The 22,458-nt window shown below is 33.0% G+C and overlaps 1 protein-coding gene across 1 annotated transcript in view; it reads right to left on the reverse strand.

The window, feature by feature from the left end:
• Positions 1 to 22,458, reverse strand: part of ZDHHC17 (zinc finger DHHC-type palmitoyltransferase 17) — a 57,858-nt gene that overhangs the window by 23,027 nt on the left and 12,373 nt on the right. Inside the window, exons 2-7 of the mRNA XM_054696196.1 lie at positions 13,719 to 13,822; positions 12,406 to 12,528; positions 6,687 to 6,764; positions 6,018 to 6,162; positions 1,235 to 1,299; positions 421 to 583 (exon numbers count right to left, since the gene is read on the reverse strand). Coding sequence (XP_054552171.1) covers positions 421 to 583; positions 1,235 to 1,299; positions 6,018 to 6,162; positions 6,687 to 6,764; positions 12,406 to 12,528; positions 13,719 to 13,822 — 678 coding nt within the window. The remainder of the gene's footprint in view (positions 1 to 420; positions 584 to 1,234; positions 1,300 to 6,017; positions 6,163 to 6,686; positions 6,765 to 12,405; positions 12,529 to 13,718; positions 13,823 to 22,458) is intronic.

Raw genomic sequence — 22,458 nt, forward strand, 5'->3', positions numbered from 1 at the left:
TCTCCTACAAACATCATAAACATGTTTAAAGTTAAAGGTCTTGACCTTTAAAAAATAAAACAATAACCAAATCAGATTACTTAGTTACTATGCATGTGGTTTAACTACAAACTATTGAGTCTCTAATGATATTAAAGAAACCAGAAATCTATTCTCTTTAGCTATAAAGATACATATAAATTTCCAAAGCCAGTAAGACTTCACTATTGAAAAGGTTACCAAATTCTGAAAATTACTTCAATGCTGAAAGATATACATAAATAAATTCGTCTTTCAAAACAAATTCCTGCACAGATAAAGGGTTGAGGAAAGTTTCTTTCATCTTTAAAGTCTTTGAAAAACCTGTGTTTTATTAAAGAATTCACATCTTAGTAATATTAGTACATTGCACATAGCGTAATCAATATAGGATATTTTTACCTTGATATTCTGTGCATCAACATTAGCTCCAGCTTCCAGAAGAAGACTAATGACTGTGGTATTCCCTGCTAGCACTGCCCAATGCAGAGCAGTGTTTTTGTGATACTTGTCACCAAGGTTAACTGAAACATTGAATGTTAAAAGCAATCTAGTTGGATCCACACTGAAAAGGAAAAAAAAAAACAAACAACAACAACAACCCTAATTTCAATTATAGAAATCATTGCAGATACTAAACTGATTGCGGTTGCATTTATATTCCATCTTGGAACACTTCTATTCTAATCTATTCTCAACAACTTTATAATCAGTAATGAGAAAAGACTCTCACATGAAGTATTAAGTATGTGTTACACCACATAAAGTAACATAATTCCAAGAGGGAGCAAACTTGTTGCTGATATTGTTTTTGATTAATCTAGAGATTAATGTGATTAATAGCTACATAATTATATTTTTAAATTTAAATCTGGATTATTTAAAAAATAATTTAATACAACTTAACATAATACATTAAACTCGCCAATATGCAAATCAAGTGAAAATAATCGCTTTTAAAAAAAAGTAACAGCTTCCATTCTTGGAAATTGTTAAAAGAGGAACAGATTAACGACATTGCAATTATTAAGGTAAAGGTAAACACAGAGACTCAAACAGCTACAGTCATTTATGCTATATGCTATATATATATATATATATATATATACACTTAAAAAAATTTTGAGTATTAATATATTTATTGCTTTTCTCATCATTTGTTATATTTTACTATGTTTAAAATGAGCTGAATAAATATTTGATAATGGTTACATACCTATGTGTTCTATATGCTGCCCACATTAAAGGCGTCATCCCATTCTGATCCATCATATCTACATCCTGACAGAGTAAAAAGAAAAAACTCAGAGAGTGAAAGTTTCCAAGTTCCTACCACAATTACTGGACACGTCTAATTTACCCATCACAGGAGAACTTAGTATAACACTACTCAATTGAGGATGATTTAGGGAATGTTCTCCTTCTTAACTTTAAAATAAAACTACTATCATTAAATCTTCTGATTAACATGTATAATTAACAGATATATATTATTTAATTAATGTATGCATTTATAATTTTCCCTTGTAAAATGCTTTTATCATTCTTTCAACATTTTTGCATTTAAAGCTTCTGACTTACTCTTGATCTTCCAAGCGCAAAAGTTAAATGATTTAAGTCTCAGAAAAACATATTCATAATCACTTATTAAAAAAAAGGGAATTTCTACTAGGCATGTTCCTGCTTATTACAAGGCATTTCAAAACAATAAAGGCCTGTCTTGAACTGTTACTTTTGATTTTTCAGTTTTAGGCATCATCTTTTAAGACTCCTCAGTATATAAAATGAGAGCTTCTCTTCTCCCTGCCCATCACAAATATGTAATTCTAGTTATATAAACATTTGATATCTACATTACAAATGTATATGAAGACTATTCTCAACAAAATCACATACTAAATCATGAGTTTTTCCTACTATTCAACTTTTTGCTTTCCTTGGTACTGTCTTTTTCCCCCACATGTACTCAGCCTTCCTTTTCAGCAAATTAGGATTAAAACTACCATCTATTCAATCAAAACTCTTTCCTAGTCACCTGAATCTCTTCTCAAGATATTCTGATATATCCGGGATCCTATTAATTTCACTTCCCTAAAATTATCTCCCTAGGCTACTATAATGCAGAGTACTTTCCTTTATGTCTGAAGCATTTGTCTCATTAACCAGAATGAAGTTCTTTGAAGACCAAAATTATATTAAAGTCATCCTTGTATTTTCAGTGCACAGCAGAGTGGATGAACTTGTTAAATGAAAAAACATATTTATCTATTCTTCTAAGGCTTGGGAAAGTCATGGGCTTTAAAGCAAGACAAACATAGTTTTAGATTCCAAGCTCTATCAATTAAATAGCTACAAAACTAGCAAAACTAATTCTCTGCGTCTCAGTTTCTTCATATAAAAACGTGAATACATACAATGGCTTTATAAGACACTTGTGATGATCAAATGGAATAATGTATGTAAAGTTCCTAATCCATAACCTAGAATGTAACCGTCAATAAATACTATGTTTCTTCTTCTTCCCTTCCCAGTCTCCCAATTCTGGATTACATTAAAGCAGCAGTTCAAATTCAAATTGTGTTATCTAATTTACCAGTCAGTAGAAAGAAGACAGAATTGTATGACTAAATGTAAAAACACTTCAGATTCTTATATGGCATTTCTTTGTAAGCCACTATTACTGAAGAGACTATGTCTCAAAAATATGAACATAACACAAGTGTATGGGTAGAATAATAGCTGTGAACCATTATGTTAGACAAATTAGAATATATATTCTTGGATATCAACAGTTTTAGTCAACCCATCATGAATCTTAAAATCAATGTCATGCTTTATCCCTTACAAATCTACTTCTGAATTTACTTCAAATGTTGTTGGGAACATCTTCTGTAATATTACTCAGTGTTTCCAATGTAAATGTTAATTATGTTTTCAATAAAAATCTTTTTTTAAAAAAAATCTGATGACAAACTTTATTGTTCCTTATATGAGAGTTAAGTACTGTAACTTATTTTACTTCTTTCATGTCCTGGTTTCAAGAAACTCAACCAAATTTGATGTCCAATATAATCAAACATAAATTCTTAGGTTTAAGTTTCTTCTTCCTTCTTAGTCCTTTCATATCCTTTATAAAAAGTGATAGTATTAAAATATCAATAAATAAAATCAAAATGTAAAATTATGCCACATCGCTAGAGTACTAAAAGAAAAATGAAATTCAACCTTTTCTTTCTTTGGGTCGGGATTTAAAACTTGGTACTTCTTTTCCAAGTTGAGCCTGGACGTATGGGTATTCTCTATTAGGAAGAATTAACAAGCCCAGATCAAAAGCTTATGGGAATTCCATGATCAACAGGGCTCCATAACTTAGCATTTTCCCCTTTTTCTCCTGAAAATCATCCAAAAGAATTGGTAGTGAGCACTGAATATATTTAACAATATAACTAAAATGAAATAATTGTGAAGAATAGAATGACAAACTGAATGGAAATGTTGCATGTCTTAAGAATGTAAAATTGATACAATTAACAAAAAAATGGGGAAAAATGGAAAAAGAAGTTTGAAAAGAAAGTATGATGAGTGCCTAATCTGTAATAGCTATGAATCAAAGATTATAAAGCTGAAAAATCAAGTAACAGAAATGTAGTAATATTTATCAGAATCAAGTCAACACTCAGAAAAACAGTATTAATGACTAAAGTCAGTAAAAGGGAAGAGAAAGAAATAAAAGATACACTAATTCTATATTGCTGATAATTAGGACCTAATCATAACTAATGAAATTTGAGCAAACATCTTACTGAAGTAAGAAAGTGAGAGCTGTGTCACTGAGGAAAAAGATTTATTAAGCTGAAGAAACAGCAAGCACAAAGGCCCTAAGACAACGGCACATCAGAGATGCTCAATGAACAGGAAGCAGACTGGTATAGTTAGAGCAGAGTGTGGGGGAGATGACAGAAGATGAGCTGGACAGGGATCTGGGGTTAGACCATACATGGTTCTGCAGGTCAGAGAACTCTGGACCCCATTCAACGTATGATGTAATGCATGCCAGAAGAGATTTTATTTTTCTTTTAAAAAGAAAAATTCACAGCATCTATGTGGAAAACCTTCTAGAAATATAGATACTAAAATATTCAAGGAAGTGATCTCAGTGGGGGAAAGGGATTTTAGGAAGAGGTGTGATTTCATTTCTAAGTCATACTCTTCCTTCCATTATGTGTGACTATTTTAAAATAAGTATGTTACTTTTGGAAGCAGAAAATAAATTATTCATGAAAAAGAAAACTAATTGTCAGGCATTTATTACCATCCTAAAAATTTATTGCACAAATGATACTTGACAGGTAGAAATCTCTGCGGCTTAAGGCTTGTATACTTTGCCAATTAAAAAAATTACTGACCTATCCAAACTCCAACATCAATAAGCTAACAAAGAGACCATGATAACTCAAGAATTTGCACGACTTTCCCTTCCCTGTTAAAAACTGTAACCAAAAAAAAAAAGTGAATGCATACTGTAAATACATCTGCAATAAAGGCCACAGCACTATCTACCATTTCAACTTCCATCTACAAAAACTATGGAAGAATAAATAACCCCCTGTGGTAGTTAGAATCCAAAAACAGCCTCCAATAAACCTTACTTCCTGATATCCACACCCTTGTGTTCCCATAATGGAAAATGGCTAACTCTGTTGCTTATTTTAACTGGCAGAATGGAGAAGAAATGTTGTGCTAGATCAAGACTTAATACTTAAAAAAGGCAGAATAGCTCCTACTTTAGTTCTTTCAAGAGCTCTGAGCTACAATGTAAGATGCTTTGCTCCCCTGCTAGAGAGACCACATTGAGGGATATTATAGAGAAGGAGAAGTTCTGAGACTGCACGGAGAAAAACAGAGGCCTAGCTGTCCCAGCCTCCCAGTTGAGCACAGTCTTTTAGTCAACCCTATTCAGATAAAAGGTGTATGAGTGAGCCATCCTCCAGACCAGTTGAGGCCCCAGATGATCACAGTGGTCAGCAATCACCATCATGAGAATAAGCAGGCAGTTAAGTCCTGATTCAACCCACAGAATTATAAAATATAATAAGCGGTTGTGGTTGTTCTAAGTTATTAGATTTGCGGGGTAGTCTGTTAACAAAGCAACAGACAATAAACTTCTCCCTCTAGCAATTACCTCTTTTTCTGTTTTAATGCACAACATGTAACTCATTGTTTGACACTACCAACAGCAAATACCTTAAAGAATTTATAAAATACTATCAAAATTCTACATCTGCACACAATTTTAAATGGAAATAACTAATATGTTAGTAACAATAAATTAAAATTGTTTTTCTTTTACAATGAGAGCCTTAGCTACAAAATTAATGTTTAATTAGAAAAAACACGTGAAAGAAAAACTGGGTGACATTACTTTTAACAAAATACATTTATTACAAAAACATGGTACATATAAACTGGTACTATTTAACGTGATTACAGTCACTGTACATTCATTCAGGAAAAATCAGGAAGAATGACTAAAATCATGAAAAATAGTTTTCTGACAGGTAAGAAGCAGTATTTTTTAATATAACAAAAACTGAGAAACTGAACTTAAAGAATTTATATGCCTTCAAGAGACACTTAATATAGAAAATAACAAATAATATGTCCAAAAGAGTTTTAAATGAGTTTAGATGATATATTCAAAAGACAGTAACTAAGGGGGAAAAAAGATACCTAAAATTTTTTCCTTATTTTTTTAAGGCTCATCTCTCTCCAGAAATTATGAAAATTTAATGGATCATTATCTGGTTTATCATTACCTTTCATATTTTTATGTCAACTACATTAAATAGCTCAATACCAAGCTAACTATAAATTTATTTAAACATCTCATCAATCAGAAAGCATTGTTTATATACCATTACATTATTACATTTCTAACAGTATTAGGCATTTAAACTATGAAGGACATGATTAAAATTCACACCACTGTGATTTTTTACCTGTCCTTTTGCTATGAGATAAGCAACAATTGAGGTATGTCCAAACTGAGCAGCCAGATGAATACAGCTACATCCTTCTCCATCGATTAATGAAGGATCTGCACCATATTTCATTAGTTGCACAACCATAGATAGATGGCCCTGTCTAAAATATAAAAGAATAAACACTTAGATCGAAGGATTCTCTTGAAAGATCATTTTTAAATGGTGAAAAATATTACACAATTTTTAAAAATTATTATAAAAAAGTATATGCTTATATTATTATAAAAAGGTATACACTTTGCTTTATTATTTGTGAAGTCTTAACCAGAGTAAGTCTGTAATTGTATGAAGATACTCATAACTTCTCTAAATATGTAATAGTTAACTATAGTATATCCTATTCCAATATGCTCTTATATATACATGCTGCAAAAGTATTATATCTACAAATCCAAAGTTTAACCAATCTTACTACTAACAGAATTAATGTTACCATGGTTAATTCTCTAAGAATACTGGACAATAAACTTTGCTTCTAATTCAGGTAACACTGGAAACAGTACATTGGCATACTAATGCTGTTAACTATTGGCATATAAGTCCTCCCATTCATTTTTAGAAAAAGTTGCTTATAGACTAGTAAAGGAACCAAAGGGAAAAAGAAGTCCAGAAGCAAATTTAAACCTTGTGGCCCAGTGCAATGGAGTTGAATTTAGGTCTCCTCCAAGTTGATCCACAATAGCACCTTTCGAAATATAGTATCTATAAAACAAAATTTTAAATAATTTAGACAATTTTCATTTTCAAATTTAAGAAATTATGTGACAATTTGTCACAAAAGCTTGTTTTCCATTTTAGATTTTATGCTCATTTATAGTTTTGAAGATAATCTTTTGTAATAGTATAAATATATTTAGCAAAAATTTTATTTCAAACATGTTATTTTCTTTTGTTCTAGAAGAAAAGAGAAATAATATTAAATTACCAAGGGCAAGTAATAACCACACACACAAAAAGAAGGTAGTCCGAGAGCCACAAAAATTTGAATCAGATAGTGATAGCAGATAGAATACTAGACTCAGAACAGTTGTAGAATAGGCACACACTACGATGGGTAATAGTTGTATTTTTTAAGTTTTACTTTACTCATAAGATTACTATAGACTAAATCAAACAATACATGTGAAATAATTTTATAAATTATAAAGTATAACATAAAGGGTCTTTAAGATCCCTCATTTGTTATACCTGTACTCTTGCTTAATAGCATTTCTTTAAAAAAAAAAAAAAAACTGCCTTATATAATGCCATGACATCTTTTTATCCTATGAAGTGAATGAGACCTGTTTATTATGTTTGCTTTGGGACTGATAAGTACAGTAAATCTTGAATAAAGGATTTAAAGCATTTGATGTCTTTTACACTGTGATTGCTATCTTATATCATTAATGCATTCACTCTTAATGTATATATAGTTCTAAATATTAAACATACTCATATATACATGACCTATTCAGATATTTTCTGCTTTATATAAATACTTGTTAAGTTGATGCCTTGGTAGGAAATATTTTCTTAAAAATATTTTTTGAGCAATTTACACCTTTCTGTATAGTCAATATATCTGTTCCGGGTTATTTTTACTCACATTTCAAATCCTTGCTAGAGCTATGGCAATGAGTGATTTCCAAACTGGCTCTACAATATAACTTTTTCACAAGGATTTTTTTTTTTTTTTTTTTCACAAGAACAGGGGAACTTTAATTCTCATGCTAAAAAGAACAACTTCGATTACTTTTATTTTAAACTGTAAGAACTTTATTTTTATAAAATAATTATTCTTTGTAGCTTTAAGATTTTAGCTAAAAACTACAAATTTCTATGTAGATCACTCATTCTTAAACTCAAATCTCCTTAGATTACTAATACTACAAGAAGGTTACTATCTAGGGAGGTCCTTACAGGTACTAATGACCTCCAGGTTTTGGGACCATCAATGAACAAAAGATATCAACAAGTATTTAAAAAATAAAAAGTAAACAGCTAGACCTCAAATGTATCTAGAATGAGACACCAAAGAGAACCAAACCAGAATGATACAAAAACCAGACAAGGATAAGAAATTAAAGGCAATTATTTCCTGTGAAAAAAGTAATAAGAAGCTGAGCTATAAACATTTATATTGGTTGAAAGTCAAAACAAGTTACCAGAAAATTGTGTTTTCTAATTCACAGTCACACTCAAAGTGAATATTTAGCACCACAAATAAGCATTTTAGTGGCAAGAAGCAATTTAGCAGTTGACAGTGCTAGCTAGACAAGTATTCTTTCTACATTGTATAGTCAAATCTTAAAACGACTACTCAAATTTTATATTACTGATATTATTTTATATACATATATAAATTTTATATGAAATTATTTACAGTAGTATTGAAAGTTCCATTTCATGTTTCCCTAAATTGTACTGTATTATTCTTATTTCTGGTGTTAGTGGTCAGGCTCATATTGATTTTAACATTCAACCATTCAGTATTTGCCCGAAGGTATTTTAGATACACCTTTACCAGAGAAGTCTGAGACTCAAGAGAATTTATCTAAAGACATCTAAAATTAGAATACATTAAAACGTATTTTAGATACTCCCTTACCAGAGAAATCTGAACCTCAAGGAATTAGATCATGTGAGAACCATGTAAGATACAGTCCTGAAAATGTATTGATTCAATGACGATTACATGTTGAACAAAAAGAACTCCAGGCCCCTTTCCTTGCTCGGATCAGTTGGCAGTCACAGTACCTCCCCCACAGATATCATATGATTTTTCTCTAAAAGAAACCTGACAGGTCCAAAGAAACACCTCTAGAAATTAACATTTGGGAGTTTCCTCTCATAGAAGTCTCCAAGCCCCAAAACTTCCAATTAGTTTATCTCTTAAACATGAATGGTCAAACATGACCAGATAATGTAGGAAAGCTTCATGTCTAGAAGGATATCAAAATAATTAGAAGTCTAAACAGACAACATGTAGAGGAAAAAAATCTTACTTGAAAACCATAAAAAATTATAATTAATACCTCCTAAAAAACCCAAGAGAAGATAAAACATCCATGCAATAAGAACAAAATATTAAAAAGAAAAAAATGCAGAAGAGAACATAGATCAAGAAAGAATGCTTGGGCTTCCCTGGTGGTGCAAGGGGTTGAGCACAGCGCTATGAAGCTATTGCAGCCTCTGCAGCACGAGTTCAATCCCTGGCCAGCCAGGGAGCAAGCCACATGGCGCAGCAGATCTCTCCTGGCTGGCCCACTGCTCCCCTCAGCAGTGTACTTCAGTCCATCCGCCTGTTCTGTTCCCCACTCTCTCTCTGGTGAATCCTCTCACCGCCCCCCCCCCCCGCCCCACACACAAACGCATCTCTGGCCTGTACCACAGCTCTTGTATGCATATATGAATGGATCTTAAAAAAAAAAAAAGATACTCTTGAGGCCACAATGCAAGAATAATTCCCTGAATTAAAAGGCAAGTTTCTAGATTAAAAGTAGCCATTTAATGTTCATAAACTAGATATTAAAAAAAAAAATCAATACACAGTAAACTTTCACAAAGCTGAAAATAAAGCAAAAAAACTTACACAGTCCCAAGTAAGAAAAGTAAGTCACACATACAGTGTGTTCTCAGAAAATGCTAAGCTTCAGAGTATAGCTCCATATTCTTTAACATAGCCATGACCTGAAATCTGAAACTAGAGTATTATCAGCTGTTGTTAAGAATCTTAAGGGGACAGAAGACTAAAGACAAGACAGTTATTCCTTTCTATTTTATTATATTAAGAGTAAAAGATAAGAAATATTTTCACTTGAAAACACTAGGAAAATAAACCAACTGTAGGCTAGAATGAAGGTCTCTTCACCAAATTACACTTAATTTCATGAAAGTTACCCAAAGCATTTGGTCAAATTTCTTCACTAAATCTCATTCGAACTTAACTGTTAAAGAGACACTTCTCCATGGGTGTCTCATGCTCTTCCATGTTTTGCTGGGTATACTAAGAATGCAAGGCTCTGACTACTCATTACAAAGGCCATTTCTCAGAGTTGTATTTACATCAAGCAACCTTGAAAAATGAGGTAATGTTTTCCTCTGGGACAAAAACAAAGCTTGCGTACATAAAAGCATTGACTCCCCTAAGCTACAAGTCAAACCCACTCTGTGTGCCACATCCAACTGGATCATTATAAGCCACTTCCATAAGGCCTAGGATGCAAGAGGACCTATGCAAATATGATATTAATGCTTTGCTCTGCTATGAATAATAAAATCCCTTGTCTCTACCTGAGTTAGCTATCTTCCACCAGCATTCATGAAAATAATAACACATGGTAGCTTTTAAACAGGGTACAAATCTAGACCCAACAGTAAAATTTAAAATTAAAATCTTGAGGAAATGAGTATTGTTATGAAAACTGCATTTATTCACCATGTTTCAGGAAAGTAACTTTCCAGATTGTTTTGTAGAAATTAAGTTTACCCACCTGAATATACAATATAGAGACTGATTACTGATCCATTCTATAATTCACTATTCTATTATCTCACTAGTTCATTGGTGATTTGGAACAAGTCAATGTTGGCAAGCAGCGTTCAGACTTTTTCTACTTCTTACTTCATACTTTCCAATCTACCTTTATACATATGACAAATATGAGTATTTTTGATCAAAAGAATGAAATCAACAAATCCCATAGCTCTACCTTGGTCCTCAGTCACCTGAGTAATTCACAAAAATCTAGACATTAACCTTGAAATTAAGAAACAAATGAAAAGCTCATCTTAGGTCTCAAATTATTCAAACACAATGTCCAGTAAATATTCAAAGAAAGTCAATCACACGAAAGAAAATAATAGATGCAAACCCACATCAACTCCAAATGTCATATTTTCAGAAACAGACTATAAAATAACTATATTCATTATGTTCAAGTATACAAAATTGAAAGTTTCAGCAATAAAAGGTCTAAATCAATTTGAAAAATAAAATTCTAGTACTAAAAAACAAAATTAACAATCCATTAAACAGATTTAACAAGATTATAACTAGAGAATAAATGAACTGAAAGATAAGAAGTTTCAGAATGAAGCAGAGAAAAAGGAAAGAACATACAGAGAGAGGAAATGCTTTGTATGTAATAAAAAAGTTAAACATGGAAGAGCAAAAAGAGAATGGGACAGATCTAATACTTGAAGAAATTTAAAGGCTGAGATTTAGCCAAAAGTGATGAAAATGTCCATCCAAAAAATAAGGATTTTAGAAAATAGGGATCTGGATAGTCAGAGTAAATATAAGGAAATCCATGCTTCGATACATCAAGAAACCGCAGGAAACTGAAACAAAGACAGTCTTAAAAGCAGTTAAAAAAAAAAAAAACCCTTCAAAAGCAAATTACAAAGGCTGACTTTTCACAAGTAACAGAAGCCAGGAAACAGTGGAATCATATTTTCAATGGGTTAAAAAATAAAAAAAATAAAACTGCCTGCCTAGATTTCTGTAACATGCAAATTTCCTTCACAAATTAGGATGAAATAAAAACATTTCCAACAAACGCAAAAAGAAATAGACATCAGAGCAAAAGGAAAGTAAGAAATATAAGAAGGAAAAAAGGAACAAATAAATGGAAATATGCTTTCTGGAAGAAAGTGATTCATGGAGTTCAGTGCTTCAGTTACTACTTCTCTGCTCTATCTTTTGGACTCTAAGGGGAAATCCTTTTACCTGGCATTAACATCCTGTTTGCTTCTAGCCTCTGCATGCTGTATTTCAGTGTACATCTGTCAGCAATTCATTTCAGGTTCGTGTCTTTATCTAAAGATCTTAAGTGCAAATTCAGAGTGCACTAAACCATGTTTGCTGAAGAAAGACCGCCTATCATCCTGACTCTTGATTAACTATCACTCATTAATACTAAATAAGCAGAGCAACAGTGAGTAGCAAAAATTATCTTATGCTTAGTAGGTATACATCACTTATGTTGGTGTAAATAGTTAAATCAAATTATTACCCATTATCTTTTTAACCTCTCCTTTTGTAGCTCCTCCCCAAAAGAATTCCTATTTAGAATGTGAGCTCCTAGTTAGGCTGCTTGAGTTAAAGTCCTGACTTCAACCTTCAATTAGCTGTGCACCATTTAACTTCTTTATGTGTCAACTTTAATATCACTAGGGCAGCGATAATTATTTTTCACATAGGATTATTACAAGAATATAGATTAATGGAAATAAACATGGAAAAACACTCATTGCAGTACCTGGCATATCACTTAATATAGGCTAAAAACAATTTTTGGGGGGGAAAATATCTACATTTTAAAAGTTATAGTTACTTAAAGATAGAGGAATAACCTACTTGACTAAATCTATTCTGTTATTGATGGCAGCCCAATGGAGGAGTGTAACATTTTCTTTGTCTGGTTGCCGTACATCATAACCTGCTTCCACCAATTCTCGGCAGCGTTCGTATATTCCATATCTTGAAAAGAAAGAAGAATGTTATTACTATTTGATGAAACATTTAGAGCTGAGAATGACATTTCCAGAAGAAAATAATGCTCTATTTGATTAAATTGATTTATCAATATAAAATATTACTTTTAAAATATCAATATTCCAACAGCTTTCATTAATTCATTTTACAATATTAAAGGTCACATCTCTATGAATGTTATATCTCATTAGATAGGAGAGAAAAGGATACTAGAAATAAAACCTCTATTAATTGCTTGTTTTTATTTATATGTCCACTTATGTTATTCCACAAAACAGATAAGACATCTTATAAAAATACATATAATTATGTTAATAAATATATAAAGAGCAAACATAGAGCATATCAAAGACAAAAGAAAGGATATTTACAAGTCTTATAAATTTAGCATTGATATTCCTGAAGGCAAATAAAAAAGTTTGTGTGTAGATGGGAAGTAGAGTGGGTAGAGAAAAGAACCTTTTGAGTTTAAGTCAGTGATACATAAGAGAATGTACTGGCAAAGTTCTAGGAAAGATACTCTTATTTGATAAAAAAGGAACGCATATGCAGAGAGCGTAATCCTTTCCTTCCTTTCTGGTTCTTGGTAATCATTTTCAAGCATAAGCAAAAGTAGAGAGGGTAGTAGAATAAAAAACAAAAAACCCATCACTGAGCCTTAAGAATTATCAACTTTATCCTACAAAAAATATTGGGTCCTTGGAAATACGAAACAAAAAAAACCCTAATATTGCAATTTCTTAACCATAGCAGTCTGCAAAATAGTTCATCACAGGGTGAGGGGATAGAGTGGAAAGGAACACAGAGATCTAAAAGATCAACTATTAGCAACAACATGGATGGAGCTCAAAAGGATGATGCTAAGTGAAGTAAGTCAGAAGGAGTCATTTATATGTAAAATGTGGAGAATATCCAAAGGATCAGAAAAGGAACGATTATTTGGTAACCCCTGAAAGTCACCCCTGAAAGCCGAAATCACAACTGAGGCATCCAGAGGAAAGAGACAAGAACAAAGCCGAGAGGGGTACAATGGATTATGACAGTGGACTACAGGTGCTGTGGTGGTTAGTATCCTAGGGTAACACCTGAGGGGGAGGAATCCTGTACTTCCAAAATACCAACAACAATGTAAACCAACTTTACCTTAAAAACAAAACAAAACAAAAAAACCTTACTGTGTAGCCTTGACTATGTCCCATGTGCTGTAATCATCAATATGTGTTTTCCGCCCAAGAGGTTCACCATATCCATGGTTATAATGGCTTTGGGGTTTGATTTCCTGTTAAAGAGAAAAAACATACAGAAGCAAGAACTGAGAAATGAAGTGCAGAAAACATTCCAATAATTTACTATTGGCTTTTGTAATGTCTGAAAAATGCTCATTATAGCAATGGTTTTAACCTTTTTCTGAACACTGCACACTTTAGAGAAAATAGCCTACCCCTTGTATATTCTATCAAAAATAGAAAAGCTGTAAGACTAGAAAATTAGTGACAAATTAAGTAAGTGATATCTTTAGCTCTACAGAACCCTTTCCTCTATCAAACCAACTCTCATTCCCTCAGACCAAATTTTCTATACTAGCATAACCCCTAACTCCAACACTCTACTTTAAAATCTTTATCACATGATAGATAAATTCTAATATCCTAAAAAAAAGAAACCAGTGATACTATTCTCCTATTTTTCTCAGATATTACCTTTTCTTATACTCCATCATGCTGAGGGCTTGTTAGGCATCTACCATTAGATGAATAAAGAGCAATGAGGCAGATACGATAAAATGTAAATCTGCTCGAATAGCTCTAAAAAAGTCAACACACTTAAACTAACTTTTAAAATAAAAATCTAATTAAACAAGTTTTATAGATTACGTATGTTCCAAGCTTATATACTGTGTACAACTTTCTATTCAAAACACAAAATTTGGTACACAGTTTCCTCAATATAATAGTGTGCTACCACACAATTGTTTTTTATATGAAAACAGAAAAAACTGAGCATATTGAACTCTAGTATCATCCATCAAATTTCTATGATTATGATGTACTCTCTCATGCACACACCACACCACATACAACACACAAATATAAATATAAATAAAAGGATAAGGCATAGCAAGATATCTAGAAAGAATTAAATCTTTATAACAATTCATGCCCTCTTGGCCACTGATATTTAATAATCCAAATTTAAAGATATTTTACTGGATGAAAAAAGCTATTATCTTTAGATTACTCTGGCCAATTTGTGTGGAAAACTCCAAAATAATTTGTTTGGGGCCTTAAATTTAGAAGACTATCAATCTGAGTATTTTTAATGATAGAGAATTAAAAGTTTCACAAAGTAGGAAAAAATTTACTTTGTATATAACCTTTCAACAGGTAAATGCTGAGTTTATTATAAAATGGTATAGCTAATATTAAAATACCACAGTAATAATCATAAAACTACATTAGCAGCAGAAGAAAATAATTATTGGCCTTAAGCTCAGATTCACAACATGCATACTTCATATAGTTTCCTAAGTGATTGTAGGAAAGACTGTTCTCCATTAAAGCGTCAGTAAACTCTGAACATGGACAGGTACTGTGCAGTATTTTGGATGTGTGCAAGTCTGAATAATAAAGCAAATTAATACATAAAACTTCCCATTGAACTTTTTAAAAACCTTTTCTATTTAAATTCTCCACTGAATTCCATTTCTTAGCTTCTCTATGTGCTATATGCAGTGGAACAAAGTAAAGAAAGACACACCTCAACTACTAACACTTTCCACATTTTCTTTTCCCCTATCACAAGAAAAATCATTCTTTAAACTTCCTGAAAGGGCTGTAAGACATCTACAGAAAAATGAAAACTTCCTTCATAGTTTATAATCAGAATGGAATAGTAAAGCCAATAAAACATGTGGAAAGCACTATGGAAAGCTATGTGGAGGTTCCTCAACCTGCTAAAAATGGAGCTTCCATATGATTCAGCTATTCCGCTCCTAGGAATCTACCCAAAGGACACAAAAACATTAATTCGGAAGGACACCTGAACCCCTACGTTTATTGCAGCACTATTTACAATAGGTAAACTATGGAAACAACCCAAATGCCCAAAAATAGATGACTGGATCAAGAAGATCTGGTACATGTACACAATGGAATATTACTCAGCAATCAAAAAAGATAAACTCATGCCATTTGCAGCAACATGGATGGAGCTGGAAGGGATCATGCTCAGTGAAATAAGCCAGAAAGAGAAAGAAAAATACCAGATGGTTTCACTTATAGGAGGAATGTAGAGGATCCAAATAAGGGATCAGGAAAAAAAAAGTTATAATAAAGTGAAAATCAAAATCAACAAGCAACTGTAAACCACAGACATTCTGTAGGGGGTGGGGGGAGGGAGTATGCTCAAAATAGGAGTGGGATGAACACAGGGGACTGTGGAAAAAGTGCACGGGTGAATTGGTGAGGGGAATTTCACGGGGACTATAATCAAGATGAGAAAGCATACATTGTAAAAAATAAAGAACGATGTAAAAATAAATATATAAAAATTTAAAAGATGAGAAAAAAAAAAAACATGTGGAACGCATTTTATGATGTACTGGGAATCTAGGACAGGGCAGAGGGAGGCCAGTGTGCAGTTTAAGAGGGTGCCAAAAAACTAACAATCATAATTTTAAAAATATTTTAATGAATTAAAGGAATTATCTTTAAAAATCAAAAACAATGGGGGGGGGGAATCACTGATGAAGCAAACACCAACATTTCAAACACAGAAGCAACAATATTGCTGATTTGTTCTTTTCCAGCAGGCTCCCCTGTGAAGGTGACTATGAGCAGCACTGTAAAAAGTATACCAAACAGGGTTTATGGTCCTCAAGAACTTTACAATCCAGAGTAGCAAAACAAAGTATATAAGACACATAAAGCAAATAGTGGAAGTAAGAATCTTCCACAGATAATAAATTGAAACCTACATAAAAACAATATAAGGTATGGAAGTAATAATGTAACTTTATAAACCATTTTCATTTTAATTTTTTTCCTGAGAGCTGCTGGATTTCTTTCTTTCTTATTATGTAAGATTGTTGAGCACTTTCACTGCCATATAATGACCTTTGATGGCCATGTGCAACAATAAATACACAACAAAAAATGAAGGATAATTATCATCATTGGACAAGACTATTTTAGAAAAAGTTCATTTGGTTAATCAGTTCAGAGTCAGTATACCGCAATCTATTTAAGACTTGAGTATTACAAAATGTTTTTAAAGAACTCCCTTTAAAATCTGCAGGGACAAACTACTAAGGACAAATATACGGCTTTTTTTTTTTTTAAGGCAAATAATGAATATTCATAAATATAGTGTCTGTTTAAGGCTTATTATTATGTTTACATGTAATTTTAATTTCATTTTCATCCCCACAGACCTCGTCTATTGGATATAATAATTAAATTGTACTGTTATTTCTTTTGGTTTTTTTTTTTTAAGATTTATTTTATTTATACAAGAACTGGGGTACAGGCCAGAGCCACAGGAAGGTGAGAGGATTCATCAGAGACAGAGCGGGGAACTGAAGAGGCAGACTGACGAAATACACTGCTGAGGGGAGCAGCGGGCGAGGTCTGCTCGCCTATACTGTTATTTCTAACAGTCCATTTTGTTTCACTGACATTGTCAAAGGGAATACTCCAAATATACTAGAAATCACTTATTTTCAGTAACATTTTTAAATGAAACACATACCAGTTTGTTTTATTTTTATTTTTATTTTTTTAAGATTTATTTTTATTTTTATTTATACAAGTACTGGGTTCAGTCAGAAGTGCAGGAAGGTGAGAGAATTCACCAGAGCCAGAGCGGGGAGCAGAGCAGGCAGAAGGACCGAAGTACACTGCTGAGGGGAGCAGCGGGTGGCAGGAGAGGTCTGCGCCATGTGGGACCCTCCTCTGGGTGGCCGGGGAGCAGCCGGGGATTGAACCGGTGCTGCAGAGGCTGCAGGCAGCTTCGCAACCCAGCGCTCAACCGCTGCGCCACCGGGGAGGCCCTACCAGTTTGTTTTAATCCCATCTTTAAGTTTTTCATTTGTTTGTTTTTACTTTTTTAGTAAAAGAAATGACTTTTTAAAAGATGGCATTAAACCTATCCCTAGAGTAATCTTACCAAGGTACAGTTACTCTCACTAAAAAGAAATGGTACTTAAGAAAATCTCCAACCTGCTTAATTATAAAAAAATAAAAATTACAATACAGTACTTAAATCATTCTTCTCACTTTTAAGCAAAATGAAAATGTGACAAGTATTATAGATAATGCTCTATATCAAGATAACTACCACTATCCTAGGCCTAGAAATAACTGTAATTTTAAAACTTTGAAAACAAAAAATCCTATGTTCATGTAGTATATCACGTAAGTGTCTAGATATTAATCTTTTAAATTACAGATTTGCTGTTATATATCAGATACATTTTCAATATACAAGTATTTAATTATGACAGTCTAAAATTCTATCACTTTTCCTTACTATTAATCAAAGAAGCAATTTAATGTATCTTTACCAAGAAAAGCAATACTAATTTAAAAATACATATGTAGGTCACTGTATCATGTAAGAATACATTAATTCCTTTTCTGACTTGAAAGGAAGGCTACTGAACTGAAAGTTTTCCACTCTCTCATCTGGCTTCAACCCAGCAAGGCAATTAGCTACAAGAGGCTTCAGATACCCCATTTGGAAAAAGAGGACGAGTAAGATCAGCAAAGAGGTCCTATGAGGTACCTCAAGGATCAACCTCAGGGTGTCAGTAAGTTTAAAGGTTAAAGCCCCAAATATTCACGCCCTTCTTAAAGGATGCACTTTATTTATCCTTTTGTCAGATACTAGGACTTATGGATGATTTAATTTTTTAATTAAAACATGAAATCCATCTGATCAAAAAAATACTTGAAGTTGTTTATTTACTCATTCCCCTTCCCTTGTAAATAAACCTTTCGTTAACCTTTAAAATAAATAAATAAATAATAATTGATTACAAGTCCTCCAAGATCCTATCATACAGTAATTTTATATATTCAAGTAAGAAGGAATTTCTCAAAGTACTTAGGTGACAGTCAAACGTTTTGCAGTCCTGGTAGCTGTAAAAGACAACTAGAAGGAAAGAGCACCTCCAAACTCTGCTGCTGAAGTAGCAGACAGGAATGAGAAGAGCTGGGATGAGCTCAACTGCTATGTAATGCTAAGAGAAATCAACAAGAGAGAAATCAAACTTACACAGCAGATATGGGGCAAATGCTGGCTTCTATGTCAAGATGATAGCTGCCAAATACATGTTTATTCACATGCCGAGGTGGATTTAAGTAACCCATCATTAGTTACCAAGTGTTTGTGCGCAATCTAGTTAATGTTTTTATTGTTAGACCTATTAAATCTTTAGTTTATATTCACTGAAAGGGGACGGCAGTATTGCCACCAAAGAATTCCGTATAGCTCAGTACTTGAAAGTTCATTACCAACCAAATACAGATGTTTCATTAAGTGCTCTATCAGAAAAGGTCCTTCAAGAATCCATTCTATAATAGCATACATTTAAAACAATATGCAAAGCACATAAAACCAAGTGAACCATGAATAAGAAAAACCAGTAGCCACTACAAAAATCATAAAACATTCTTTAAAGATATATTTAGTTAATAACACCAGCAGATGGCACTATACTCAAAACAGTCTTTACTAACCTATTTGATATGTCCTCTTTAAGGGAAGATTGAACAAAAACGATTTGGTTATGTAATGGAGATTCGTCTAGTCAATTTTTTCAGTAATATACAGGTCCCTTACATTCTATGTATTCTACAAGTTCCCAGTCTCTAGCTAAGAGTATACGACTGTTGTCCCTAATAGAAGTCCAGCTTGAGGCGTAAGTTAGTGGTACAATATAGTTGTCCCTCCTTTCTCTTCAAGTATACATTCCCCCAGTACATACCTAAAACCTCAGATAGTAGTGAACTCTGTATACACTGTTTTTCCTATACATATATACTTACATAAATTTATAAATTAGGAAGAGTGAAATATTAACAATAATATAGATAATACCATAGTATAAACAAGTTACATGAATGTGGTTTTCTCCCCCTGAACACTGTAGATAATATTTTCCAACCACTGTTACTGCAGATCCCTGAAACACCCAAAAGCAAAACCACATATAAGGGTATAATACACCAGGGCCTTCCCAGTGGCACAGCAGATTGAGCGCAGTGCTGTGAAGCTGGCCACAGCCTCCACAGCACAAGTTTGATCCCCCGCCGGCCAGGGAGAATCCCACATAGAGAGGCAGCCCTCTCCTGCCTCACCAGTGTATTTCAGTCAGTCTGCCTGTTCTGCTCCCCACTCTGTCTCTCACCCTCTGACGACTCTGGCCTGTACCCCAGCTCTTGTATAAATAAAAATAAATCTTTAAAAAAAATAAGGGCATACGCCATTTCCTCAATCTAAAATGTCCAATTAACCCTGTTTCCAACAAGTTTGACTGGATGATGATAATAAAGGAAACTTTTAGACCAAGAAAATATTCATCATCACCTAGTTTCTTTAAAGGCTGGTTTACACTTCTTTCCCTTCTAGCGTTAATCCATACATATATACATATTTGTAACAATACACATACTTTTTTTTTCTTTCCACAGACATTGAATTGATTAAACAAATGTCCATATCTTTAAGAAAATAAACTTCATATTTTAGGATAGTTTACGATTTACAAAAACAGTGTAGAGTTCAGAATTACCGCCATATTCCAGTTTCCTCTATGATTAACATCCCAACTAGAATGGTATATTTGATACAATTAATGAAACAATATTTGATATAATTAAAGTCCATATTCAGTTTTCCTTGGTTTTTTTACATAATGTCCTTCTCCTGTTCCAGGATCCAACTTAGTATTTCACAATACATTTAACTCCCCTTGGCTCCTTGGCCTCCTCTTGTCCATTTTATCTTATTTAAGTCCCAATAATAGATTATTTGATATTTGAGTCAGGTATCTATGTAGGCAGAAGATTAGATATAATCTAATCTGAGAACTATGATACATACTCATTTCTTTCAGACTTATCTAAACACCTCTGTTCCGCTTTTAGTCATTTATGTTCTCAATATAATTTCAAAGATTATACTTTTTATAGTCACAAACAATCCTTTCCTTGGGCTATCTCTGGTGTTGACTTTTATATTTAAACACTACTGTAATCAGTAAAGCTACCCATCAAATATTTTCATCTCTCTTTCCAAGCATGTGGTAGAAGTATTCATTTTCGACCCCTTGGAAATTAAATGTCTAAGTGGGTGATATTTTTTTAACTCATAGATTATGAATAAAAGGGTATGTTAGTTTCAGAGAATAGGTCGTAAAGTCAGTATGTAATTTCTTATTCTCTCTTTCCCTCTGCCATGGAGACTGGCAATATTCCAAATAGTAGATATCAGCTGGGACCCCAGAACAGCCTCTATCCAATTCACAGCGCATGCTTAATTACTAAAATTTTAGGGTTACTACTGCAGCAAAACTTCACTTATCCTGACTAATACCATGCTGAGATTTATTCTGGTAAATAGTAATATGCAGACAGACATCCATACAAATAATTTTATTTGGAGCAGGGATTAATAGAATATGTGCATGCTACAATTATGTGAGATTTGTATCTAGCAAACTTGTAAAATTATAACCTCTGATGTATTATGATGTATTTCAATAATCTAAGGATATAGTCTAACTGTGGTTTTTCATTTCCATGGTGTGTGGCATAGGCAAAAATATCAAATCTAATATTGGAAACAAATAATGACAACACATTCTTATTTCCATATATTTTCTCCATTTTAAAATGGCAACTTTTTTTTATTGTTTCTCTATTATAAATAAAGTTGGTAAATCATCCTTATTCAAACACCTTCCAGAGAGTGAACATACAGCATCTGGATATAAACGCCCAGCCTGAGGATCACACGTCCTTGCATTACAGAATTATGCCCAATTTCATATTTTACTCGAGATTCTCAGTTTTAGACTCCAAGTCTACAATTCTGACTAACATTTTTTAATATATCCTCTGGTTGGACTGAAAATCTTATTATGGAAGTCACCTTCCCTCCCCCTCCTGACACAGAGCCCATTCTTATCAATGCCAAACAAATCTTGGTCACATTTCCAACTAGGCCCTACAAAGGTGGGACAGACACAAAATGTCTCCTATCTCTGGAAAATTCTGAGGTAGTACTTTTTAAGTAATGTAAATTGTTTTGTTAATTTTTTTTTTTTAATGTATGAGTCAAGTGCACAAGTCATTGTAAATGGGCTATTTAAATTTAATTATAAAAATGCAAATATAGTTGGCAAAGAAACACTGAAAATCCTAAAAGGTGCTGTAAACAATCTCCGGAAAAAATGTACAAATCCCATCTTCAGCTGAGAATAAACAAAGGCATTTAGGAATCTAGGTCAATAGGTAATGGGGACTCAGAGCTCTGAGTAAGGAAAAGAAGCATAATTTTAAAGGATGTGATCCTTTTTTTTCTTCCTACTCACCTCCACAATAGTCTTCCTCTTTCCTATCCTACTGATAGTTACTTAAAGCAGTTTCTAACTCTCAAAACTTTTAAGCTAAAAACTCATTCAACCATGACTCATTCTTACAATTCTGGGGAGCTTTTTTCAAGACTGCTCTGGTCTGTCTAGCTTCTGAAGTGTTACCTTGGTCCAGAGGAAAAACCTTTAACTGGACACACAGAGGAAGGCCCTTCTTCCAGCTCTTCTGCAAAGCTCTTTTATATACCTCTTACATACTTCCCGTAGGGAAGTAGCATGAGCCTCCAGTCTCTAGGCCGCAGTAACTCCAGGGAAAC

Source organism: Talpa occidentalis, unplaced genomic scaffold (genome assembly GCF_014898055.3).
Source record: "Talpa occidentalis isolate TD23 unplaced genomic scaffold, MPIMG_talOcc4v2.1 talOcc4.16, whole genome shotgun sequence".
In the NCBI taxonomy this organism is placed as follows: domain Eukaryota; kingdom Metazoa; phylum Chordata; class Mammalia; order Eulipotyphla; family Talpidae; genus Talpa; species Talpa occidentalis.